Below are 27,819 nucleotides of genomic sequence, written 5' to 3'. Positions count from 1 at the left end.
CCTTCTCAGAAGAATCTGGCTGATATCAGAGGAATATTTTATTAACTGATAAATATCAAGTACATCCATTTCAATTTTTAGCTCATATTTTTCTCCAACCATGTTACATGAGTGTACATTGGTCTTCTCTGCTCGAGCTTGTTTTAGTACAGATAATATGTATTTTAGATCAGGGGTCCCCAACCCTGGGTCTGTGGACCGGTACCGGGCTGCGGCATGTCAGCAACCGGGCTGCACAAACAAGCAAAACCCCATCCGTGGGATGCAGGCAGCACACAAAACCATGCACTTTCCGGTCCGTGGAAAAACCTTTCTTCACGGAACCAGTCCCTGGTGCCCAAAAAGTTGGGGACCTCTGTTTTAGATTGTTCTCTCATTGGAACAATGTTAGCTGACTCAGAATTTAGCAGCCAAGACTGACTGGAATCAGAAAAGTAAATCATGCTATTTACAGTTCATGTCTTCAACAATATTTACCATCTTTTCTGATTACAGTATCTAAATGTTTTAGGCCCCTTAATAATTTAAGAAATTTAATGTGAATCTGCCTAGAAAAGGAGCTCTGTTTCCTTGAAGGCCTTTCTTCAGATATCTCTGCTGCTTCATATAGCAGGTAAATTCTAGTATGAGTCCTTTGTGGTGTGGTATCCAAAGTTTATGAAAACTGCCATAGAAGGATATGTCAGTGTAAGTGCTTTATTTTTATAAATTTTTGAGGGGGGGCATGCTGCTTTTCACTGTTGTTTGGTGTTTATTGATATATCCACATTTGTAAATTTCTACATTATTGGATTGTTAGGTAGAGATTTCCTAAATAATGTGAAATCAGTTTGCTAATGTGATTAATGTATGATATTGCAATACCAAATTACACCACAAGATGTCACTCAAATAGCTATATTATGATAGCAGAAAATTAAATTTGAGTCTTGTGATTATATAGCTTCTGAATAGGTTTTGCACATGCTCATATTGCATCATATTTTGAAGCAAAGTTCATTTAGAATGATAAAACTATGGTTCATTTGCTGTAGGAAGCATTGCTATAACTAATCAATTATTTTTGCAGAAAAATATATTTTTACTACATTAATAGAGCATCAAATATTGGATCTCAAGGCAAACTCTCACTACAGTATTATAATGGTTTTAACTGACATTCTCAATTAAACATTTCTATCATTTTAGTTAACTCTGTATCTCATTGTATTATTAAAAAACAATGCCTTTTTACTCTTTGCTACTTAATTCTTTAATAATTATATTGAATTGAGAGCTAAACTCGGGAATCTTGTTTGTTTAGCTTGGGTAACACCTTTGTGAATCAGATTGCAGATTAAATGTGCATCTAGTTTAAAGAGGTTAAAGAAACCTTTTTGAAGCAGCCTTTTTGCCCCCTGTATGTGTACATAATAAACCTGAATTCTTGTATGTTGAAGGCCATAATTTATTAGCTTTTCTGAATTATTGTGAAGGAATATAGACCTGGCCTTAGAATAAGCGAACTGTTAAAAGAAGATTTTTGGAAAAGGTTGCTCAGTCCTGAGAAAAAGAAAATTATGAGAAATTCCAAATAGCCTTCCTGTGATTTTGTTTAGTATAAGAAGGGCAAAGAGAAGCTCTTATGGGCTTTAAGATTCTGTCATTGCACTGTACAATAATTCAGAGCATTCCTGCTATGCCTGTTTCTTGCCTCTATTGAAAGGCTGAAAATCACATAATTGATATCATAGCAACTACCATTGAGAGATCCATCAAAAAAAGGCTGATAGCATCTCTTATCTCACTAATTTGAAGTGCAACTTTCTCTTTGTTACATTCCCCATGGCTTTTAAAATATGAGTCTTGCTTATAGAGTACCTTAAATTTCAGGTCACCAGTAAGGTCTTTGACCTAATTTCTGTCTGTTTAATAATGTATATGTTGTACATGTCTGCCCCACCAGGTAAACCAAACCAGAAAATCTCCATAAGAAGGATAACACTACTTTTTTTGAGAATGGTTATAATAACAGAATCTTTCAAGCGTGATTGTGCTACATCAGGGGTTCCCAACCAAGGGTGCTCGCATATATCTCTGTCAAGATTATCTTCCTTACTTTCTATAATAAGCAAAGCTTTTGAAGTTAATTTGATGCAAAGATAAAGGCAATCCTTTAGATAACAAGATGTCAATCATCTAGTGATACAAAGATCAATTGAATTAAAATCTGAATCACAGTTCTAAACAATATCATATGTCATATTAATGATTTGTACTCTCAGATGTTTTGCCCCATCCAAATTGTATTTTTTTAATTAATGATAGAAGTTTATCTGTGTAAAGTGTGTTACAATAGTCTGTCAAGATTGTTGTTAAATATAGGTAGAAAAACTAGGACATTGTTTCTAGGTAAGTTTGTTGCAATGCTGAGCTGAAAAGTAGTTCTAACTATTGGAATTTATGTTTCCACTGATAATGCTAGTCCAGGGAGGTGCCCAAACTATAAAAATAAACCTTTAGGAGGAGTGAACTTTCTTCTAGCATCAATTACAAAACTTTATTCAGACTGAATGGTTCCCCATCTATAGTGTCTCCATCTTTCTGGATTACGTTTCACCTTTATCCATCCAAAAATAACTTCCAGACCCTAATCCAAGAGTTCCACAATCTTTGTTATTTGAAAGTTGATCATGAGAAGGAGAGAAGGGAGAATTGTTTGTAGACTCATTATTTTCTGTTCCATTCTTCCTGCATTAAAAAAGGGCAATGTTATGTCTGCATAACCAGTCATTTCATTTTACTTTGTATCTAAATTCTATCTATATGGAGTAACTTTAATAATGTTAAACAATTGTGCAGCTTGGGTGAAGGAGGAGAGAAAAAATATCTTACTAATTATCTAATTCTCTGTTCTATTAATTGTATAGAATGGATTGGAATAGGATAATTAACTGAAGCTATTTCACTAAAAGTCTTAGTTGATGAAGCCTATTCGTTTCATACTTTTAAACTGCACTGGTTCTGGTTTCTGAATTCTTTAGCTTTGTATTTTACTACTTCATGCCAGTACCGCCTCTTAATTAACATTTCTCTGGAATGCAAAATACATTATCATCCTATTAATTTCATATTAAGGTAACTTTTAACTTCCTTTGGGATGTATGCTAAATGTTCCCAAATGATTTTTATTGAAAAACTAGAATAAGGTAACAATAGAATAAGAATGATTTTCATGTTTTGCTATGTCATGCTGTTTGTTGAAGTTGGCTAGTAAGACATGTTTCTGTGAGGAAATGATCGTTGATAGAGTATGCATTTCCTTAAAGTGAAGGGAGTTGGTATCCTGTTACTTCATAATCATGCTACAGTCTTGATTGTGATCAGTAGGTTTCACTACAAGTATGCTTGTTTCTTTTTGCTAAATTTGAAGGCCTGGAACAAGTACTCTTTGTTAGATAAATTCAGTGAGGTTGCTTGCAGGATTACATTTATTCTTGAAAAGGCAGAGATGTTCAACGTTACTCTAAAATCAGAGCCTACTGAGGAAGAAAATAGGATTACTAGCCTTTCTGTTGAATCATATGAAGAAAATTTTTCTTTGTAAGTATTTCATTAAGTTAACTTCATTTCTTTCTTTCTTTTGATGACTTTTCTTTCACTTCAGATTCTAACTTTGAATGCAGTATAGTAGTATTCCTGGTGCAGGCTGCAAAGAGCAATGGAGTGTGACTCAGATTCACTGCTACTTCTGCTGTGCTTTAAAAAAAATCACATTCTTGCCAAGTATTTGAACATGAACACTGCACTTATTGTGGTTGAATACTTTTGCTGCACCTTGGGGTGGGAGGAAGATGAGAGAAATAGTTGTTTTATCTTACAGCAGCATATTTATGGAGGAAATCTGTTCCACTGGTGACAGGTGGCTTGGGCTCACAAAACATTTTAAGTTCTTAAAAGGAAAAAAAGGAAAAAAATACTATCTTAGTGAGCTTAGTTTATTGCAGACTAGGCAGACAATTTGTCCTATGAAAAACTTTTTATACTGGAAGGCTGTGGCATAATTTTCTATTTCCCCTGTTATAAACGGAAAGACCTCATGGGCAATTATCTCCTTCTAAGGGATTCCTAGTAATTATTATAGGTGACCACCAGTCAAACTGGTAATCTCCAGTTCAGGGTTTTTCAAAGTGGTCAATATCAACCTCCAAGGACCAATGGGACTATCCAAGAGTTATTATGTTATTATTTGTAATACTATTAGTTAAAATAGTATTTATTGCATTATTTTTCACATAATAAATAATAAATTTAAATTGGAAATGAAACCACAATTTTTCTTTCTACTTATAGTCTCAGAAAATATAAATGAGAAACATCATATTTTATTTATTTATTCAATTTCTGTAACTGGCCATCTCAATCAATGACTCTGGGCAGCTTATAATTAAAAAAAAATTACAGTTGAAACATTTTAAAACAATAAACAACAATAAAAAAATCCAAAATAAATATACATAGCATTTAATGGGATGTATGTAAGAAGAATAAACTTTGTTTAATATTGGAAGTAAGATCCAATTCCAACAATATCTGATTGGAAATTTAAACTTGGAGAATACACAGCAATGACAAAGCTAACAGTATATATACATAATAAAAGTTTAAAAGAAATTGAAACTAAAGCAAGAATGGTTCTCATACATGCAACACATCACTTAGCAATGTAAACATAATCACTTAGAGTCTGTTTTCATAGGGGGCCTAAGTGCCTGTAGATATTGCAAATTAGCAGATGTATTGCTGGGATTCTCTATATATGGGGCATAGTATCCTCCCCTATGTGTGACTGCGGGATCCCATGTCAAACTGTAGATTACACTATGATCAGCTGTAAACTGAGGGCATATATCAGTCCAGTATCTGATTTTTTAAAAATATAAACGATGCTGTGCATCAGTGGTTAGATAGCCTAGACATTGGATTTGAACATATTTTTAACATTTATATTGTAGTGTGCTTTACTAAAAATGTTAATACATGTTGCTAGTCCATGCATGATATGCCATACGCTAAATAAACAAACAAACAAACAAACAAACAGACAGATAAACAGACAGAGAAATAAATAAATCAGATGTATAAAATGGAGAGGTAACAAACCCAATAATTATTTTTTATTTTCTTGTTTCTTTGTACTTTTTGGTATTTTAATTCTTGTTAAATTTGTGTGTAAAATTCATAGAGGCCCGGCCATATAACGCCCCAGATTTGACAATTGACAAAAAAAGTCTGGATAGTAGACATTGCAATATATGGATACAGCAGAATAAATAAGAAATAACTGAGAAAAATAATAAAATAGAAATAAAAATAAAAATAGAATGGATGTAGCAAAAGAAAGCAAAGATAGTACCAATAGTATCGTAATAGGCATCTTGGGTGCAATCCCAAAACAACTGGAGCGCCCTTTGAGCACCATTGGCATTGACAAAATTACCATCAGTTATTTGCAAAGGCAACTGTACTCAGAACAGTTTGCATCCTGCAACAATATATTTAATATTATTAAACAACAATGCCTGCCTATCTCAGATCCTTGGGAAAGACTTGATAGACAAAAATATAAATTCCAGTCTAAACATCTGTATGACTGAGACCAATCATAATAATAATAATACTTTCCCACAATATGCTCTTGGTTTTAGCACATTAGATTGCAGAAATGATTTGTACTTCCTGTTTCATTATTTATAGGAAGACTACTTTTTCTTGTCTCTCTAACCACTTTGGTTGTATAGAACAGAGATCCCCAACCTTTGGGGCACCAGGGACCAGTTCTGTGGAGACAGGTTTTTCCGCGGATCACAGGGTGCGTGGTTTTGTGTGCTGCCTCTATCTTGCAGATGGGGCTTTGCTTGTTTGTGCGGACCGGTTAGTGGCATGCTGCGGCCCGGTACTGATCCATGGACCCTGGTATAGAGTGTGTACTGGTAAATATCTTCTAAGCATCTGATAAATCCCATGCTGTGAATTCTGAAATAACCTTTTCCATATAATGCCAAAATACAAAGGTACAATTTGTGAAACCTAGACACCAAAGACTGTTAGCTTAGAAGGATTTAGCCCTTAGATAATACTTAATTTGCTAGCTAGACATAGGGCATCATAGAGAATAGAATAGAATAGAATAGAATAGAATAGAATAGAATAGAATAGAATAGAATAGAATAGAATAGAATAGAATAACTTTGAATGTAAGCTAATCGGCATACATTAAAATGAAATTTTTTTGCATTCGACTCTCAAAGGGTCATGAATATGACATAAATAAATAAATAAATAAATAAATGGAAATAAAGGAGGAAGCATTGTCCTTAATTGAGCAAAGCAGCTTCCTTTTCTCCATCTTCTCCATCTTTCTGAGATGTAGCTCCTCTAGCCTTAAACTCTTCCACTTATACACATTCAAAAATAACTATTAATTTAATAAGCATCTTCCTGGAAGACTTAGATTTGTATTAGATACAATGCCCTTTAGTATGTATCACTGTTCTGAATTCCATGCAGAAAAGTATTTTTAAGAATAGAAAACTACTTTTTATCTTCTATATTATTGAGGAAATTTTCTTGTTTGTATGTTCTGGATTTTATGGATGTCAGAAAGTACAAATTAAGTTCAAATGCAGATTTAAAGGAAATTGGCTTTCTGACAAAATATTTGCTACTCTAAATCAGGGTCGTGGCCTGTTTGGAACTGGGCCGTGCAACCTGTAGGCTGGAGTGCATGCAGCTTAACTTGAGTGAGTGGCAGGCGCGCAGCTCCACTTGTTCAAGATGAGCTGCGCATGCATACATGTGCGTGTTGGCCCACTGCTCGTGCAAGTCAAGCTGTATGCACGCCAGCCTGCCGCTCATGCAGCCCGGTTTTCCTTTCCCCCAGTGGGCCACCAAGCCACAAAGGTTGGGGACCACTGCTCTAAATGTAATAGTAAATATCAACTAATTTGAGGTAGTCCTTTAGAATGCTGCATCTCCCTAAATATCCAGAAGCCTTAAAGGAAGCTATTTTTTGTAACTTATAAACTTTATTTAAAATGGATTTTTTCCAGTTTGTGATGGGAATTATTTGCCAAAATGGGAAAGTGTAAAATCTTTGTTTCTAACATATTCCAAGTTTTTTCGGTGTGGTTTTTTTCACTCTCATTTTTAGATAGAAGTTATTTTAGCCACCTAACAGTTGACATACTCTCACTAATGAATGGGGTGTGGGAAGAGAGTGTATAGTGTGACCATGTTCATTACAGATGAACAGACCTGTCCAGTTTGATTTTGTTCAGTTTCTTACTTCTCCAAGTTAAATTAATTTAGTCTTATTTCTATATATATTTGTGATTAAAAATGCAGGAAAAGTTCGATCTTGTGCAGTGACTGTCAACCATTTCTTCACCATGGATCCCCTTTAAATACCTTTTGTCCCCAAGACTTAACTCAAGATTTAAATCATAACATTTCTTCAAGCCTTCACGGACCCACTGTGTCTTTGGTATTGAATTTATATTGCCATATTTTGTAAAACAAAATACAAAATAATAGTATATTTATAGTAGCCAGTGTGCCTGGCTGAGGAATTATGGGAGTTGAAGTCCACAAGTCATAAAAGGGCCAAGTTTGAAGACCCTTGATTTATAGCTTTATTAGTCTGATAAGATAGCTGAACATATAAGCTTTTCCCTCATATACTATTACATTCATCCTTCAAAATTCATTTTAATATATATATTGTACTTTATATATTTGATTTGTTCTAATAGGGAGATGCTTAATATCTCCCCCAAATGGAATTTGCAACAGGGTTTCTTTAGGTAAGTTTCTGCATTGCTGAATCCTGACATTGTGTTGCATGTCAAATCCCTTTTTTGTTTTTATGATTAATAAATTCACAATCAGGTTGTGATGCTAATAATCTTACATATTCATTTTCTCTTTTATAGAAATGAAGATCTTAAGCAGATGTTGGAAAGCAACAAAGATTCTGCTAAATTGGAGGCTATGAAAAGGATTGTTGGAGTATGTTCAGTTTTCATTATGTGTATAATGCAGTTTGCATCTTTTTGAATTTGAACATCCATACAAATAATTTAATAATTTACATGTCCCTTGATTCCCAGCAACCCTGGGTGATTTACAAATGGTTTAAAACATAAATACAAAAACAAGAGACCAAAAATAAAGAGTAAGATGGCAAAACCAAAGAGAACAAAGGAAAACAACCCACAGAATCTAAAGGGGATTTCATTCACCCTGGCCCAATGACTGATTGAAGAGCCAGGTCTTCAGAGCCATTTGAAATACCAGCAGGGTGGGTTCTGTTGGAATTCTTTTTGGGGGGGATACCTCATTATAGAGGGCAGTGGTTGCTGTAGAGAACGCTTGCTTCCAAGATCCCAATAGATAGTGTAGTTTAAGTGGCAGAACCCAAGAGCATGCCAATTTTTACAGCATCAGATCAGTTTGGTATTTTTTATCAGTTTTCTTTTCCCTACTTTATTGTTTTGAAGAACTTTCTAAGAGAGTTTCAGGAGAATTGAAAATGAGTGATTCTAAACGAATCTAAATGAAAAGAGCTTTTCTGTTCACAGGAGTCCATATTTGGATCCAAACTGGACTGTTGTATATTTTGTTAAATATGATCTGAAGAATCACAAATACATAGGTTACGTTTCCTCTGTCTTGGCATCCTCCTCTAGATGCTGGTTAGGAAATTGTGGCAGGTATTTTTTTGCATTCTTATTTTTCCATTCAGACTCCCTATGGTTTACAGTGTCTGAAGTTCAAGTCCACATGTTGTTTATGCCAATGTTTGGAAAAGCTGATGTATATTTTGAGTAAAAATACATGACCAGAGGTCAGAAACAAATAAACAAACTTACAAGCAGTTTGCAAAACCTGAGTGCTAAAATGGATTAAAAATGTTGTTTTAAAATTATACATAAGTAGGTACATATTGATTATACAACATTGTGCAAAACACAGAAAAGAAACAATTAGCTGAAGAAAATAAAGTGATGAGATAAGAAAATAAAAAGGACATACTTAAAATCTAATTAATGGCAACACTATTCTCTAGTCATTTTGATACCCTTTTATCCTTAAAAACCATCCTTATTTCCACCATATCTGTACACCAATTCATGCATTCCCTTTGTTCTTTAAAATTCTTACCTCTTTTTAAGATTCTCCTTAATCCTTCCAACCACAACTTTTTAAATGCTTTCCATTTCTTTAGACCCGTTAGTTGTATTTCATGTATTAGTTCTGTGAGTCAATGCTTATTTCATTCTCTCTCTATGACCAAGCTTAATGTCATTCACTTCTATATCCAGTTTATGTTTATTCAGCACCCAACTCTTTTTTAATATAAAGGAGAACGTTCTAGTGAGGTTAAGGATTTAAAAAAAAAATATTCAATTTTTATTGAAATTACAGTGATCATGATTTTTATTTATTTTTCAAGTTCATCTCAGAAGAACTGATTCTGGGCAACATTATGAGACCAAATAGATTTTAAAAAGATTCCAAATATATTCTTTCATAGTATGCTATAATTATTGCCATTTAAATAATGTATTACTTTAAAAAGTAATATTAAATATTGCCATTTTATTATGCTATAAGTATTATTTGTGGAGTCTGGTAACAGTTTGGCTTCAATCTTATCTCTTCTTAAATCAGAATTTCCAGCAAAATTGGTATTCTAGATTATTTTGAACAAATTAAAGTAACTTACCTATTTACCTGTTTTAAATTAATTGAAATTTCTTTGAAAAATTGTATAATTTATTATTTCCTTTTAAGACATTATGCTATCAAAGGAGAAACTTACTTCAGAGTTGAAGGAACGTTTGAAAATTGAAATATACTATTAATATATATATATATTAAATTATTGGCTGTATTTTAAAGTAGCATGTTATATTAAAGGATTTTTTTCTTTTTCTTTTAAGATGGTTGCCAGAGGAAAAAATGCATCAGAGTTGTTTCCTGCGGTAGTGAAGAATGTAGCAAATAAAAGTATTGAGGTGCGGTGACAAAACACTTGTTCTTTTACTTCCAAGAGCATCTTTTAAAATTTCTAAGTCTTTTTAATTAGAGGTAATTACAGATAGTCCTCAACTTACGACCACAATTTTGGTTGCTAAGCAAGACAATTGTTAAATGAATTTGCCCCATTTTATGACCTTTCTTGCCACAGTTGTTAAGTGAATCACTGCTTTGTTAAGTTAGTAACACAGTTATTAAGTGAATCTGGCTTCCCCATTGACTTTGCTTGTCAGAAGATTGCAAAAGGTGATCACATGATCCTGGGACACAGCAACCGTCATAAATGTGAGTCAGTTGCCAAGTGTCCAAATTTTTATCATGTGACTATGGGGATGCTGCAATAGTTATAAGTATGAAGAATGATTATGTCACTTTTTTCAGTGCCACTGTAACTTCAAACAGTCACTAAGCAAATTGTAAGTCAAGGACTACCTGTACAGTAATTATTGTAATATTCCAGTGAAATAGGTGTAGAAAAAGTAATGAATCTTCTATGATATGAACATGTGATATTTTTAAATCATGGTAAGGCCTTTTTTTATAGGTCCTAATAGGTCTAGTTATTCCTGTCTGTTGACCTTGTTCAGTGTATTTATTGGGGATGACTTTACTTTTAATAGTAATTCCTGTCAGTTAGTTGTTGCCTTTGCTAAACTGTAAATGTTAAGGACAGCTCTGGCCTTATTAATTGCTAATATTTGGCATGATTCTGTACGTATTTATTGTTTGGCAAAGCATCTGTCCCTATTAATATTCTTTGATACAAATATTTCTGCCCCTACCAGGTTACCTCTGGCTAGGTTAGTTTTGCCCATTACTGATGAAATAATGATAAGTTAATTATTGAACCAGAAGCCTGAGTCCTTCTAGGAGGATCGGGGCAAATGCAGTGCAGTAATTTGTGTATGTGTATGCCTGTGCACACCTTTTTTTTCAGTGTTGACTCTTGGCAACTGCCTGTACAAGTCCCTGAAGTTTTCTTGGCAAAATTACAGAAGTGGTTTGCTTTACCTCCTTCCTAAGGCTGAGAGAGAATGACTGGCCCAACTGGCCCAGTTGGCTTCATGTCTAACATTGAGACTAGGACATTTGGTCTCCCAGTTTCTAGTCTAATGCCTTAACCACCATACTAAACTGGATCTCATAATACTGTAATTACTCATAAGTATATTTGTCACAGTAGAAGCAGAAGGCTTAAATTGAATGCATAAATTAATGATTTATATGTTTTTATGGTTTATCTGGTATCTGTTTTTCTCATATTTTGTTAGTTTGCATTTATTTCTCATATTCTACAGTAATTGAAACATTTCAAATAAAAGCTCTGAATTATGTTGATACATTTCCCAAAGTAGTAACAACAACAACAACAGCAACAACAACAATAATAAAGTTAGAAGGCACCTTGGAAGTCATCTAGTCCAACCCCCTGCTCAGGCTGTCCAGTCTCTCATTAAAAACTTCAAGTGTTGGAGCATTCACAGCTTCTGGAGGCAGGTTGTTCCACTGATTAATTGTTCTAACTGTCTAACTATCTAACTGTCAGGAAGTTTAACTGTCAGGAAGTTTCTCCTTAGTTCTTGGTTGCTTCTCTCTTTGGTTAGTTTCCATCCATTGCTTCTTGTCCTGCCTTCAGGTGCTTTGGAGAATAGCTCAACTCCCTCTTCTTTATGGCAGCCCCTGAGATATTGGAACACTACTATCATGTCACCCTTCGTCCTTCTCTTCATTAAACTAGACATACACAATTCCAGCAACCATTCCTTATATGTTTTAGCGTCCAGTCCCCTGATCATCTTTGTTCTTCTTCTCTGTACTCTTTCTAGACAACATCTTTTTTACATCGTGGTGACCAAAAATGGATACAGTATTCCAAGTGTGGCCTTACCAAAACATTGTAAAGTGGTATCAACACCTCACGTGATCTTGATTCTATCCCTCTGTTAATGCAGCCTAGCATTGTGTTGGCTTTTTTGGCAGCTGCAGCACACTGCTGCCTTATATTTAAGTGATTGTCCACTAGGACTCCAAGATCCCTCTCACAGTTGCTACTATTGAGCAAGGTACCACCTATACTATATCTGTGCATTTGATTTTTCTTGCCTAAATGTAGAACCTTACTTTTTTCACCATTGAATTTCATTTCGTTAGATAGCGCCCAATGTTCAAGTCTGTCAAGATCCTTCTGTATCTTAAACCTATCTTCTGGAGGGTTGGCTATACCTGCTACCTTGGTGTCGTCTGCAAATTTGATGAGTTCCCATCTATCCCCTCATCCAAATCGTTGATGAAGATGTTGAAGTGCACTGGGCCCAGAACAGAGCCCTGGGGCACCCCACTACACACTTCCCTCCATGTAGATGCAGTTCCATTGAGGACCACACGCTGAGGACGGCCAGTCAGCCAGCTACGAATCCATCTGCTGGTGATGCTGTCTAACCCACATTTTTCTATCTTTTTGAAGATATAATATCCTCACTTAGCTCAGTTTATTCATTCTTCATAGTACATAATATTTGCATGAATCCTTTTTAAATTAAGTATACCTAATAATTAAAATGAAGTCTGTTGTATGAAGTCGATCATTTCTCATCACTAAAATAATTTAATATCTCCCATCATCTTGAGCTCCTTTTCTTATTAACATCTCAGCCAGATAGTTCTCCTTATCTTTGTTCTGAATTTACTCATGTTTACTTTATTGAACTCCAAGATATGCTTCCAAGCCCCTATCAGCTGCTCTAAACTCCAGTGATCAAGTGATCAGATCTTTACACACTTTTCTAATGGGATTTTGGAGCCTGATTAGTTGGACCATCTCTTTCTTGATCCAGACACAGTGATTGATCTGTATTGACCATCTCCTTCGGATCCACAGACTTTGGTATTAATCTCTGTCCAACCCTTCCTTAATATCAAGAGAGTATTCATGTTATAATGCTTTTATGGTTACTACTCTTAAATGTGTTCTTATAATGTAGGAATGGGTATTTTCTGACCAGGGGCTGTATTATCACATTTGTTTTTCCTAGTATCTTTTGCCTCAAGTCATCCTGAGTTTACCTTCCCAATTACCTTTTCTACAATTCTGGAAAATTTCTGTAGTTTTCCTTGGTGATATATACCTCTTTCCATCAATTTACGGATATATTTTTTTCTATTCGGATCTTTACTAAGAATTTTGTGTGGTCATGTTTGCTTCTTCTGCAATCCTTGCTATTTGTCTGCACTGTGTATACTTCAACATGTCCTTTTCAGGAACTCCACTGATAATGCGTTCCTTTCCCCATTGCATTCTCCTTCTGTGGAATTCTGTTCATCATTTCTAACTCTGATTTCATGATACATGCTCAACTATGTTCATGAATGAAGGCGAATATATAAGTCCCAGGATAATATTGCAGGATCCCATCTGGGACCAGAGGTTTTGTCTTCTGAGCTTTCGGACTCATGCTGGAGCCCATTCTTAGGGACTTCTCTCTAGCTAGATGGTCCCAGTGACTGACCCAGATTGGATCCTGCAACTACATTCAGCTTTAGTTTTCTGGAAGAATCATGCATAGTAGAGTTTGTGTCCCAACAGATGTCAAACTAATTAAAGTCACGCAGGCGAGTAAAATGGAGTGCTTTGGGCATGGTGGGGGGTTAGTTCGCTACAGTTTCCTAAAGCTTACATGCCTTCATGGTTTTATTTTCCATGAAAAATCAATGGAAGCACTTTCAGTGGGATGATTTGATAGGAGGTGCAGAAAAGTAGTTCAGGGCCCACAGGTGGCCTATGGGCTATGGATTTATGATCCCTAGCTTAACCTTACATATCAGCTACTTTAAAACCAATGGGAAATACTGCACGGAGCTACTTGCAGCTAGCTCTCTCTTTCTCTCTCTCTCTATCATCATTAAGAGGAATGTAGTCTGTTGTACCTTATTGTATATCTTATTATTGACAATGTACTAGGTATTATGAGATTGGCTTCTAGTAATAGGACTAGGAATTTATGAGGTAAGAGATGTAGTGGGTTTTTTATACAGACTGCATATCCAAAGATAATCCTTCATAATCTTTATAACATGATATCACATTTACCTGAAAGGTGTCATTGTAGGTTTTTATTAGAACAATTCTTTAGAATTGTTAATGTTTAGAAACTGAGGCATTGAAGGAAGTAGCTCTTTTTAAGAATATGGGATTAGGAACAACAAATTATTTCAGACAAATATTATAGATATATTTTAATAAACCATTTAATGTTAATAGGAACATCTAAATTGAATAATGAAGAAACAATAATTCACTAAGGTGAGAATATTTCATGTTGGAAGAACCATACGGTTCTTCCTAAGAGAGAATTATTTCCTCTTTTGACTGCCAACCAGCTTCCTTTATATCTGTACTGGGAAATTTGAGCCAGCCAACATGAAAGCTTAATACCCCAAATAAAAATCCTCCAATATATTCATATTTCATTTTAGGGAGGAGTTAATGTACCCTCACATCAACATTAGTTAAACTAATTCTGATCCAGGGCAGAAATGTTTGCCTACGTTTTGAAAGATACTAAAGCAAAGCTTTATTGCCTGCTACAAACACTATATCACATCTTGCTTGTAATAATTAATGGAATATGTTAATGTGTTAGCATGGTATTATCATGATTTATGAAACCACATATTATGTACTAAGCACAAAGTATTGTACAGCTGTGTTGTGAACACAGAGCCAGCAATAATCTCTTCCATGCTGGGTTATAGAAGTTAATGCTAAGAACACGTCAGTCTGAAGTTAGACTATAAAAATACATTATTTATTTATTTATTTATTTACTGATTGATTGATTGATTGATTTGATTTGCCACCCATCTCACCTCTCAGCAACTCTGGACCGCTTAGAATATTTAGTTTAAGCAAACAATATAACTAAAGTATCTTTGTGAAAGAAACCAGGCTGTATTATGAACAATTTCACATAAAATACACATTGCTGGACTGTATACATTCCAACAACATATGAATGGAATATTGAAATATGTTTCCTCTGACAATCTTCAATGCATGTTACTTTTGAATTCTCAGAGTAGTGTGGTTTTCTGTAGATTTTAATAGGCATTAAGGTACATAAATCAGAGATCTAAACCTGCATTAGTGCTTGAAACCTATGAGGTAAGTGTATTGTAACAGTTAAAATTAGCATCCTATATCTGCCATACATTTACAATCTATTTGTTGTAAGAATATTTTAAAATTTATTTCTACCTAGCTGTTCTTCTTAGGTTTAATCTTTTATGTTATTTTATCATTCTCTGGATTTCTGGAAATTAAAAGTTTGCTAGTATTGATGTAGGCTTCTTTATTCGTTTCATACTATTTGGTCTACTTTTAAACATGAGTCATGATTCTTGTTATTTACTTTTATATATAATTTTAAATAAAAATATTGAGAAATATTTCATACTTCTTTTTTCAGGGGTTTTTTTTTTTTTAAAAAAACCTGAAAGGTAAAGAAAAGTATTTGAAAAGGGAGAAAAGAAGAAAATGTGTTTTTGTCATTGGATTTTCTCCTCTTCCCCCCCCCCCGACCATCACATTTCTAGAAAAAGATCCAGTTACAGACCATGTGGTGGGACAAGGATTTCAAAGCTAGTCAAGGACATTTAGTTTAATCAAATTAATTTTTATAAACTGCGAATTGCCCTACACTTAATGTTAGGCTTCACATTAAAAAATGCAGAAAGTGACCTCGAAATATAATTGGTGGTTTAGAGCAGAAATAACAAAAGGTTTAGTCAATAACTCATGAAGTTTGATATACTTGTATTGATAAACTAATTAAACAGATCTGCCTGTGTTGCTCAACGCTAATGTGGCTCTGTTATTATTAGTTTTAAAGGGAGGAGTGCTGTAACATTGAACGAAAGTAAATGATGAAAGAACGGTGCAGTCACGAAACTGAAGTTCTCCTGCCTCTGATCTCCAAGTGGTTTCAAGGAACGGAGGCTTTCTCTGCACACCTGCAGTCATTTACTATACAGGCCTCTTGTTGTCAGTGTTGATTGCTGCTTGTTCGTAGTAGAATAACAAATAATTTAAAGCCTTGTAACCTTCTGTGATTTAATATGTTGCTTTATGGCAGAACAGGCAGAAAAATATTTCTTCAGATAGTGACAATAATTATAGCACAACTGTACTTAGTTTTTTTTTACAGTTTTTTTTACAACTCCTTATGGTCTATTTAAAATTGAAAATATTTTTTGTTCATTTAAACCTATATGGGCTTTATTTAGAAGTTAACTAAACAGTAATGTTTGTAAACTGTAGAATTTCAGTGATTTACCTGTTTAGAAACCCTGATTATAAAATGGAAGCATATCATGACGCAGGGAATCTAAAATGTCCATAATGCAGCAATCTTAAACAACCATATGGATGTACTTGTGGATGATATTAAATTTTAATATGTCCAAATGAACTGTTTTTGTTTTTCAGATTAAAAAACTTGTATATGTCTATTTGATGCGTTATGCAGAAGAGCAACAGGATCTGGCACTCCTGTCAATTAGCACCTTTCAGCGTGCTCTGAAAGTGAGTAAAATTAAATTAGAAATATTTTTTTTTATAAAGTTGTAACTGATTTTTAACAGACAAAACCCACAAGTATACCATTTTATTTCTGAAGTTAAATCTGCTTTGTTGCTTATAAAAAGTGCCATTTCAAAAGTTGAAAGTGGTTAAATCCAATTTTACAGATGTGGTTTTCTATTTATATATCTGAAGTTTTCTTCTCTTTCAGCTTCTTGCAGGCATCTCAAATCTGCTCGGTAGGATTTTCTCACTCCTCTAGAAAAAGTTACAGACTTGTACTTAAAGTTAACAGGGAAGATAATTTGTTCAGTGGTTTTTTAATGGCAGTCACCATGGTTGAATCCAATCTGATTGGATGTAATAGGTTGTCCTCCACGGACATCAAGCCTGGTATTTCTCTAATTGAGTTAAAAACTTGAAGGTTTGGGAATATGATATTTATAGAAAACTGGAATGAATAACGTTGTTTTAACCAAATTCCTGGTAACAACTTTAGAGTATTGGAGCCTTATGCTCTCTTTGATATTAACTACTGAAATAAATTGTAATATTACACATGTTATATATTATATAACTGCTCCTGCTTAAACATTATTCTATTTGAACTGTGTCAAATAGAATGTGTGGAATTCTAAAAAGAATGTAAAGACATTGATAGAGGAATAAAATGCAATGACATTTTTCAGACATTTTATATATAGCAGGTGTGTGAAAGGCAGTTGCACAATCTTGGGGAAAGGTACTGCTGTTTATAGGAATTGCAAATTTAAAAATAGCTGCAGAAATCTATCAGGTTATTTTTAATTGTTATGGTGTATTTTCTGGACTTATAGCCTGTCTATTCATCTGTAATGCAGATTGTGGTGACATCTCACAGAATTATTTTATTTATCTATCAGCTATCTGTGCCTGTCCATACTTAAAAGGTGGATTATAAGATTTCTGACAGATAAAAAGCAGCAGATAAAGCTAGGTAAAGTCACATTGAATACCCAAACTATTAGCATAAGTGCCACCCCCCTGGGCTGTGTGCTCTTTCCATTATTCTTTTCTCTCAGTACCAATGAGTGCATCTATAAGGATCCATCTGTTAAAGTACTAAAGTTTGCAGATGATACAACAGTCATTGGTTTCATTCAAGACGGTGATGAGTCTGCATACAATATATTCGGGAGGTTGAACAACTGACCCTGTAGTGGAGCCAGAACAATCTGGAGCTGAATACGCTTAAAACTGTAGAGATGAGAGTGGATTTTAGAAGGAGCCGTCCTATTCTATCATTTCTTACTGTATTAGACAACACTAACAACAGTAGAGTCCTTCAAGTTTTTGGGTTCCAGGATTTGAAATAGATATCTAACATTAGAACCATCATTAAAAAGGCACAACAAAGAATGTTGTTCCTGCATCAACTCAAAAAGTTTGGACTGCCCCTGGAGATGTTGCTACAATTCTACAGAGGAATTATTGAGTCTGTTGTTTGTACTTCTATAACTGTCTGATTTGGTATAACAACCAAACAGGAAAGGTACAGACTTCAACGGATAGTTAGGACTTGCAACCAGCCTACCTTCCATTGAAGACGTGCATACTGCATGGGTCAGAAAGAGGGCTGAGAAAATATCTACAGATCCCTCACATCTTGGACACAAACTATTTCAACTCTTCCCCAGGGGACGCCGCTATAGGACATTGCATGCCAAAACAATTAGACACAGAGACAGTTTTGTCCCTCATGCCATCACTCTGTTGAACATCTGATTCCGGTAGTACTGTCTTATGTCTACATATATTTACCCATGTACTATGGCCATGTTACCATTATCCTTCTCATTTTTTCTATTACCTTCTCTTAGTGGTATCATCATTATTTTGTTGTTTTGTATGTACATTGAGAACTTTTGCACTGGAAACAAATTCCTTGTGTTTCTAATCACACTTGGCCAAATAAACCTATTCTATTCTATTCTATTCTATTCTATTCTATTCTACATTATATAGTCACTCACTTTATACCAAATTCTATAACAGTTCATAAAAATAATTTTTTAGTATTTCTAATTCAAAGAAAAATTGTCATTACAAATCATTGAATTTGCTCAACAATTTGAAGTTCTCATTTTTCTTAAAAGGATTTAATAGAGAAAGCACAATAAATTATGATTCTAAGCGTATTTTACTAGATAATCTAAATATGGGCAGTTGTATCCACCTTAGTTTTAATTATTTAATAGAGAATTTAAAAGTTCAAACAAGTTTTGATAGTTTTGTATCTAATAAATATAGTGGCTGGACTAGATTATTCTTTTTTATTCTTTTGTAGAACTGTGTCATAAAATAAGGATAAAAAAGTTGGAAAAAACAAAAATAAATATGCCTTTAATAAGTGGCGTTTATTTAAAGATTATTTGTATTTTATTTTTATTTTAGGATCATAATCAGTTGATCCGTGCAAGTGCTCTGCGAGTGCTATCAAGTATCAGAGTGCCAATTATTGTTCCAATTATGATGCTTGCTATCAAAGAAGCATCAGCTGATTTATCACCTTATGTGAGAAAAAATGCTGCCCATGCAATTCAGAAACTTTACAGGTAAGTTTTCTCTAACCATTAATGTAAGAAATGTTTTTAATATATAGCATAATGAAGTTTAATAAAGTTTATAAGAACCATCTGCTAATGGAGATAAAAATCAACAAAATTATTTTGATTGTTCTGTTTCAAAATAGATGGAAAACAGTATATGCTTTGTATATGACAAGTTCAATTTTACTGAGCAGCTGAAAAGGCTCTGATAAAATTTCTTTAATTTTCTCTTTTTCCTTGTCCAATAGACATATATCCATATTATAACTCAGAATGAAATCCATCACACTTGTTTCTTTTTGTCCACTTAGAATATACATTTATCCCAAACCTGACAAATATCTGCTAACATTTTTTATGTTAAATTTCTAGTCTTGATCCAGAACAAAAAGAAATGTTAATCGAAGTAATAGAGAAGCTTTTGAAAGACAAAAGCACAGTAAGTAATAAAAATTAGCAGCTTTATAATGGATTTAGAATTGTGATATTTTTATCTATGTTAAGCAATTTAAAGCATAAATCTCATCAGGATGTACATTTAAATGTAGCCACTGATGCAGTAATAAAGGTGGGACAAAATTCTAATAAAATAAAAAAATTAATGCTACAGTGAACTAGAAGTGCTACTTTATTGTGAAAAAAATTGACATTGTGAGCAGATATGCTGGTTGCTGATATCTCAATAATTTCTTCTCATTTCCCACTGTGTTCTAGAAAGTCTGAAATGAAGAAATGAAATTTAAAAATTAAATGTATGCAATATGAATTAGTGAATATCTAAATCCTTTCCCCGCTACCACTTCAGTTATTATTTATTTATTTATGTATGTGTGTTTATATTTATTTATTTACATCCTGCCTTTGAATACACACGGAATCCTATTGACTTACAATATCTTTATAAAAGCCATAAAGCTAACAAAATAAAATAACCATACTATTATAAACCTCCTCTGAATGACTGGATCCTAAACACATTACAGATTGAAGGCTCTGAAGAAGAGATCTGTCCAAAATTGCTTAGAGGTCATTTTTAAGATAGTTTTTTTTAGATTATCGTGGATATTGTCAATTATGTAATTCCTTTATTAAGGTTTTATAGATTATATTCAGCAGCATGGTTTCAGGAACTAGCTAGGATAGACCAGTCCTTGTTAATAGCCTTCAATGATACCCTCTTCCTTGGAAAATTCTCATAATTATACTTTAATTATGAAGGCATGATTATCACTGGCAGATATCATCAGAATACAAATTATTTAGTTCTTCTTTACTAAGGTTGAAGTAATCCTGGCTTTTAGATGTATATTGCATTCCATACAAATTGATTAGTTGTTATTTTATCCATTTTAAACCATTTTGTATCTCTTAGTTGTCCTGAGACAGTATATAGAAAAAAATCATAAAGAGCATTCTAGGCATATTTACATTTTGTAGGAAGAATATTTAATCTTTAGACACAAAAATGACTATTCAAAGTTACAGTGGCACTGGAAAAAGTGACTTATGAGCAGTTCTCACATTTATGACTGTTACTGCATCCCCACAGTCACGTGATCAGACTTTGGGTGTTTGGCTACCAGCATGTATTTACAATGGTTGCAGACTTCTGAGGTTCTGGGATTGCCATTTGTAACCTTCCTTAGGAAACTTCTGACAAGCAAGGTCAATGCAGGGAGCCAAATTCACTTAACGACTGCATGATTCACTTAACTGTAGTGATTTGCTTAACAACTATGGCAAAGAAGGTTGTAAAATGGGGCATGACTCCTTAACTACTGCCTGGATTAGCAAAGGAAATTTTGGGCACAATTGCGGTTGTGTGTAGAGGTCTACCTGTATGTCATAGTGGATATAGCCTCCAATAGAAGAAACAATATGAAGTTCAGGATTGAACTATGGAGTCCTTGGCACTCTTAGAGTTTGGTTCCTTTCTTGCAGATATTTCATTACCCAATTAGGTAACATCATCAGTGCTCCAACAATGTGATGATGTTACCTAGTCAGGCAAGAAAACTTCTGCAAACAATCAAGTCAGACAGCCACAGATATAGCTTCCTTGATGCTTATTGGCCTTTATGGGTCTGCAGCTGTGGATTTAAATATATATTTCGTTTAAAATAAAGTGTCTGTCCATGTACTCTCTGAAGACTAAATAGGATTATCTGTAGCAGCTTACTCCCGGGAAGTCTAATAATTTTCAGGTCAAACGTGTGTTTACTTTATTACTATTACTGTTAATAGTTTTTTAAATTAAAATTACTGATGTATTCTAAGGTACAGTATAGTTTTTGGGAAAATAGAGCAAAGTCAGATGTATTCCTTAACATTTTTAACAAATATGCAAGAGATAATGTGTAAAATGTAATGCTTTGATTACGGATATATGAATAATCTAGTGTCTTCTAAAGATACTGATTCAATGTTTGTAAAAGATTTACGTGGATGGGGGAATGTAATACCTGAATTTCTGCAGATACTATATTGTGATAGATCTATTATCCAGCTATTAGAAGATAAATGACTGATCTTTACCAGCCTCCATGCTTTCAGAAAATTGAAATAAGAAGAGGAATATAATTTGAGCTATATGATTAGGGTAGGTGGGATGGCCATTAATTTAAAAGAAGGAAATGTTGGCAGTGTAGGCCAACTTGCCCCATAGTATCAATCAAGCCTTGATATACTTCTTGTGATGACCCAGCACTCTCAGGTTTTTGCAGCATTAATTAGAATTCATGACAAAATAGATGCAAGGAAACATTTTGTACCCTTCATAATTTTATAGAAAATTTATTGTTATTAGAGAACCATTTGCTTAGTGTGATTTTTTTCATTACCAGCTTGTCAACTAGCATAGATAATCTGGAGAAAATATGAACTCCATAGATTGGGTGTCACTTTTGTTGATGGTTCATGTAGTTTACCTTGGAGCGCAGATAATGGCTGAAGTTCATAGCAACAGCACAGAAAAACATGGCAACCAGTGAAAGACAAATGAACCATGTGTATTGCTTTAATATATAAAAAAACCTTAATGGGAAACTGTATTTGAATTTGATGAGCTCATTGCTAGTTTTGTAGGAATGATTTATATTTTCCCATCTAGTAAAGCTAATTTCTAATTTTACTCTTGCTTGTCAATGATATCTTTATAAACTTTTTTATTTATATTTTAAGAGGATAATTTAAAATTAAATATTATTTTTATGGCATACTGAGCAATCTCCTGTACAAATTTGTAGAAATCTGACCAGAATGATGTCCCATTGTGTTCATCTTCATAGGTTATTTAATAGTTTCCTTGAAAATACTATACTTTGTATGTTAATTACGAATTTAAAAGTTTATATTTAATTCAGTAAACATCTTGTCAATTTCATGAACAATTTTATAGAATTCATATTTTCAGCAAAGAAATAAGAAGTGTCACTTATAAGGAATAAGATTTAAAAAGTATTGACTATCTTTAATACTGTGTGTGAAAACAAATGGAAGAATGCAATCCTTTGTATTTAAGATTTGTTATTTTATGTAAAATGTTTAATTTATCTTTATATCTGGTACTAATCCTAATAGTAGCATTACTGATAAAGCCAGTCAAGATAAGAAATATTAAGAACATTTGGGAAAGAAACAAAAAAGGTAGAATAAATTTTTAAAAATGAAATCTCCCCTTTACAAATGATGTGATAGAAAATAAATGTAAGTATACTGCATTTTCTTTAGTTCTTTACAAATAATCAATTCTGCTTTTTATGGAATGAGTTCTATACATGCTGGGACTAGCAGGTTCCAGTATAGAGCAAGACTGAAGACAATAAATGCAACGTCACGTTTACAGTTATTGGTAATTTATACAATCCCCACAGGATTTGGAACTTGTTTAGCATAATAGCAGAACTATATTCTGAGCTGTTTTCTTTCAGTTGTAGTAATAGGTGCATATTAATAAAGCTGATGTCAATGAAAAATAGGGAAAACCTGTAACATGAATATCATTGTATTTAATATTTTTTCTGAAAGTACCATTTCAGTAAATTGTATTTCTATTTAATTGCTTATTTTAAATCATTGGGGAAATTTTAGAGGTTGAAATGTGGATTCCTAGTTCTCTGCTACAATGTGACATTAATTTGCAGCTAGAAACCTTCACATGCATGCTTAACTGCATATATATCAGTTGTTTCATATAGAAGCCTTGTCAGGTTATCTGTTTTGCATAACATGTTGTTTGAAACAAAACAAAATTCAATTACAGCAGTTAAGGAAAAGATAATAGGTAATGCACAGTGACAAGTCATTATGTTATATTCTAACTAACAGTTAATAGAGGCAGGACATGGTATTTGCAATTGTTTTTGAATTTTAAATATTGTGGAACATTGAAAGGTTCCTTGCAAATAATTAGTACAGCAAAAAAGAAAAGAAAGAAAAAAGAAAAGAAAAAAATGAGTGGTTTACATAGCACAAAGTGGTATGCTGCAAATTATTTGGGAAGATGCTCTCTAGGCTCAGCTTTACATTTATTGATTGTCCTGATAAACTACTGTATAGGTAAAAAAAATTCACATAGGTGCAAGCTAGACTGGGAAGGAAACAGCAACTTTGATTCCCCTGCTGTGATTTCTGTTTGCTTCTGAGCTGGCCAGGGAAAAGGGGCTTTTTCAGTACTACCCTAGTAGTAAAGCTAGCTTATAACAAAGGAATTAGTCTTGTTTCTAAGTTGGATGTGAAAGGGTCTAACACTGAAACAAATACTTGCATCTTAGCATAGTAGGGGATTTTGTTTTAGTGACTGATCTAGTATTTTTATTTCGCTATTATTTTATGTTGGTTATTGACTGAAATAAAGAAGTTTTCATTCTGGTGACTAATGTGTATGGTTGCCCCAACCTTCACCTTATATTTATGCCTTTAATTTTTCCTTTCCTAACAAAAATATTTCACATTTTTCTTTTCGAAATTTTATTTTGCTAATTTCTGCCCATTTTTCTAGACTGTCAAAGTCCTCTTGATTGATTGATATGCCCTTTAAGTGTTTGCTATTCCCTCATCTTTATGCAGAGTGAAAATGTGATGGTGATACGTGATGGTCATATTTCCTGACCTCTCTTCCAAATCAGTTTTGACTATATTAGACAGCTCTAGAATAGAACCCTGTGGTCCACCATTTGAAACTTTCTTTCATCTTAGCATAGAACCATTAACATTTCATACAATTGTTTAATCAGTTCTCTAGCCATCTAAAGGTGACATAATGTACCTCACTTTTTGTCATCTTCCCTACTAAAATATCATCAGAAACTTCACTGAATGAAGTAGGTACACCACATTCTCTATGCCAATTAAATGGGTCACCCTATTAAAAAAAAGGAATTAGGTTGACTTCCTTCCGCCGCGCCCTTAAGACATGGCTATTCCAACAAGCGGGACTGGCCTAGGGCAATTTTTAGAGGGGTTTTAATCATATTTTAATTAGACTATATTTAAATATTTCTTCTTAATTAATTTTAATTCTGTAATTGTTATTTGTGTATTTTAATCGATTGTCAGCCGCCCTGAGTCCGCAAGGAGAAGGGTGGGATATAAATTTAATAAATAATAATAATAATATAATTTAGATTTGATAAATCTCTACTGGTCAAGTTTGAGAGTTTTGTAATGTTAGCAACTCTTTTCATTGAAAAACAAAAGCTTTAGCAGATAAGATACGTGAAGTTATAAGTAACTATAGTAATAAAAAGCAGTTTTTAAAAAAGTTATGATTTGTGTCTCAAAATTTTGGCAGGCTTTATATATACTGTTATTTGAACTTGAAAGCTAGCAAAAATTAAGGCAGACTTCTACATGCCAACAGTTATTTGGAAGAACTATAGAAACTGATAAATGGTGGAATCATGTAATACAATGATGATGACGATGATGATGTTGGAAGGGACCTTGGAGGTCTTCTAGTCCAACCCTCTCCCTATATTACTCTCTACTGTAATCTGTGTAGAGATGAAGAATCTAGCTTTAACACCTTTTTGGTCTTGACAGTTTCCAAAGCCTCTGGTTTTGCTGCACTTTCTGGAAAAAAATCCGATTTTTAAGACATGGGTAATACCAAAGGTACAAAATGTAATTCTGCAATTACATGTGAGCTGAGAGCTAGTCTAACCTCTTCAGTATCATTTTCTCTCCTGCTTCTTGATAATTCACTTATCCCTTAGAGCCTGTCATGTTTAAATTTAGAATAAGGTTCTTAGTCAAAATTACTGACCCTTTATGTGTTTAAATTATTTTTCTCTAGCTTGTGGCAGGGAGTGTTGTGATGGCATTTGAAGAAGTATGTCCTGACAGAATAGATCTGATTCACAAGAACTACCGAAAGCTCTGTAATCTACTAATTGATGTAGAAGAATGGGGACAGGTTGTTATTATTCACATGCTGACTCGGTATGCACGAACACAGTTTGTGAGCCCTTGCAAAGAGGTAAGTCATTTAAAAACTTTCTTGAATAGCTCTGTGTTGTTAAAAGCAGGATTTCAAATATATTTTCAGTTCTGGGCACTAATAATTTATATCAAAGTAGTAATGTGTATATATACACACACATACAGAGTGTGTGTATATGTGTGTGTGTGTGTAGATATATACACACATATACTACACACACACAGAGTGTGTATGTATTCAACACTTTCTATAAAATAGTGATAAAAGAACGCTCAGAGTCTCTACAAACATGTTGCATCCTTTGCCTGCAAGGAATGGGACAACTTGCCACAGCCAGCTTGCTGCAGCTAACTTGCCACGGCCAACTCACCGCAGTCAACTCACCGTGGCCAGTTCGCCATGGGACAACTCGCCACGGGACAACTCCTGCAGACAATTTAACAATCCTATTTAATTATTTAAAATAAATAAAAAAAATATTTTAATTTTTGTCATTCACATTTCATTCTGTCCCTCCTTTTGCACCCTTTCTTTAATGATTCTATTCTAACATTTCTATAATATTAGTGTAACTTTTGTCCTGTGGCGAATTGGCTGTGGCAAGTTGACCTTGGCAAATTGTCATAGACCCTTTATTGCATATTGGCTTGCTTGTGGTCCCAGTGGAAGTGCTGTTTGCACTTCCAAAGCTAAATATTTCTGTATAGCAATAGTACGTGAATTTTTTGCTTTCAGTAACTGGTATGCCCCCTTTGGGCAACAATAATTGCATCTACTAGTAGTCTTCATTTAGCCTCAGGCAGTGATAGCTTTCAGTTACAACTATGATGAAAAAGTAATCTTACAATCAATGCCTGTGTATACACTTTCTCAGAGATCAATGTCTACAATCTTCTCAGTGGCTCTCTCTCAGTCATGTTTGCCATTACAGTCAGTATTTACAGTATGTCCTGTACCTGATCCATTTCATCCCTCCCACAAGACCCTAAACAAGCATGCTCTTTGGGAAGTGCTTTTCTCCCCAATGCACTGTATCTGTAAAGATTTTCAGCTCTGTGACCTTAATTACTTAATTAAAACACTTGGCTGACTGAAATTGATAAGACCTAATCAGTTTCACAATAAAGTCTTGTGCCTCCTAAGTACTGTAGGTAAACAGTTGGCTCTAGCACATTCCTTTCTCTGTGTATTCTCCATTGTGTGTCTGCTTATTCTCTTGTAATCCCTTCCTTCCCAATGAATGTAAATACAAACATTAATTTCTTCTTTAGTAATTATCCCAGGGTTGAGATAAACATTCCAAGGATGAAGTGTGCCTGCCATTTGGATTCACACAGCTAAATGTCTGTGGAGATTCTCAGTCATCCAGGTCATGGTTGTCTCAAAGGTGCTTTTTCAAGTGCCAACTGGACTTTTTTGTTTTTCTTTGAAGACATTTCGCTTCTCATCCAAGTAGCTTCTTCAGCTCTGACTGGATGGTGGAGAATGGAAGGATTTATATTCCTTGTAGACATCTGGGTATTTGCATTCTTTCAGAGAGTCATTGAGGCTCCTTAGAGGTTTATCTGTGTTGTCAGGGTCACCTGAGTGGTGCAAATAGGTGTGGAGCCTTCTTGGAACTGCTGAAAGGACTGTGTTATAGACTGGAGATAGATGATGTTATATCCCTTCCCCCTCTGTTGAGAGAGGGCTGTTCGCTTTTGATATAGATGACCTCTTTGACCACTCTTTGACCACTCTTTGACCACCACCCCACCACCATTCCCACCACCACCATTCCCACCACTCCACCTCATTGCCAGGAGGACAACGAACGACAAGGACATCTGTTGTTGCCACTCCCTGTCCCACCTTTCCATCTGTCTCAGCCCCCTGAACTGAACTAAACTGGACTAACGTTTAGGAGGACTGTTTTCCCCCCCCCCTTTTTGGGGCTTTTCTGCTGCTGGACTTTGTGACTGACTGGGATGTACCTCAGGACAGAACTGCTGGCCCTGCGCGATTCCCCCCTCGCGCAGGTGTGGCCCAATTCAATCCCAAGGGCCTGCCTCAATGACGGGGTGTGGAGCCCCGAGAGGTGGTATGCAGCTAAAAGAGATCAAAAGAAGTTGAAACTGAGGGTCTTTTTA

At 34.4% G+C, this 27,819-nt stretch overlaps 1 protein-coding gene across 1 annotated transcript in view; it reads left to right on the top strand.

The window, feature by feature from the left end:
- Positions 1 to 27,819, top strand: part of AP3B1 (adaptor related protein complex 3 subunit beta 1) — a 161,687-nt gene that overhangs the window by 18,934 nt on the left and 114,934 nt on the right. The window contains exons 2-7 of the mRNA XM_029283476.1: positions 7,974 to 8,049; positions 9,987 to 10,061; positions 16,568 to 16,663; positions 19,094 to 19,254; positions 19,621 to 19,687; positions 25,544 to 25,726. Coding sequence (XP_029139309.1) covers positions 7,974 to 8,049; positions 9,987 to 10,061; positions 16,568 to 16,663; positions 19,094 to 19,254; positions 19,621 to 19,687; positions 25,544 to 25,726 — 658 coding nt within the window. The remainder of the gene's footprint in view (positions 1 to 7,973; positions 8,050 to 9,986; positions 10,062 to 16,567; positions 16,664 to 19,093; positions 19,255 to 19,620; positions 19,688 to 25,543; positions 25,727 to 27,819) is intronic.

Source organism: Protobothrops mucrosquamatus, unplaced genomic scaffold, assembly GCF_001527695.2.
Source record: "Protobothrops mucrosquamatus isolate PMUCROS unplaced genomic scaffold, P.Mucros_1.0 scaffold107, whole genome shotgun sequence".
NCBI lineage: Eukaryota > Metazoa > Chordata > Lepidosauria > Squamata > Viperidae > Protobothrops > Protobothrops mucrosquamatus.
Note: the sequence above shows the minus strand (reverse complement) of the source record. Positions and strands in the feature narration are given on the sequence as shown.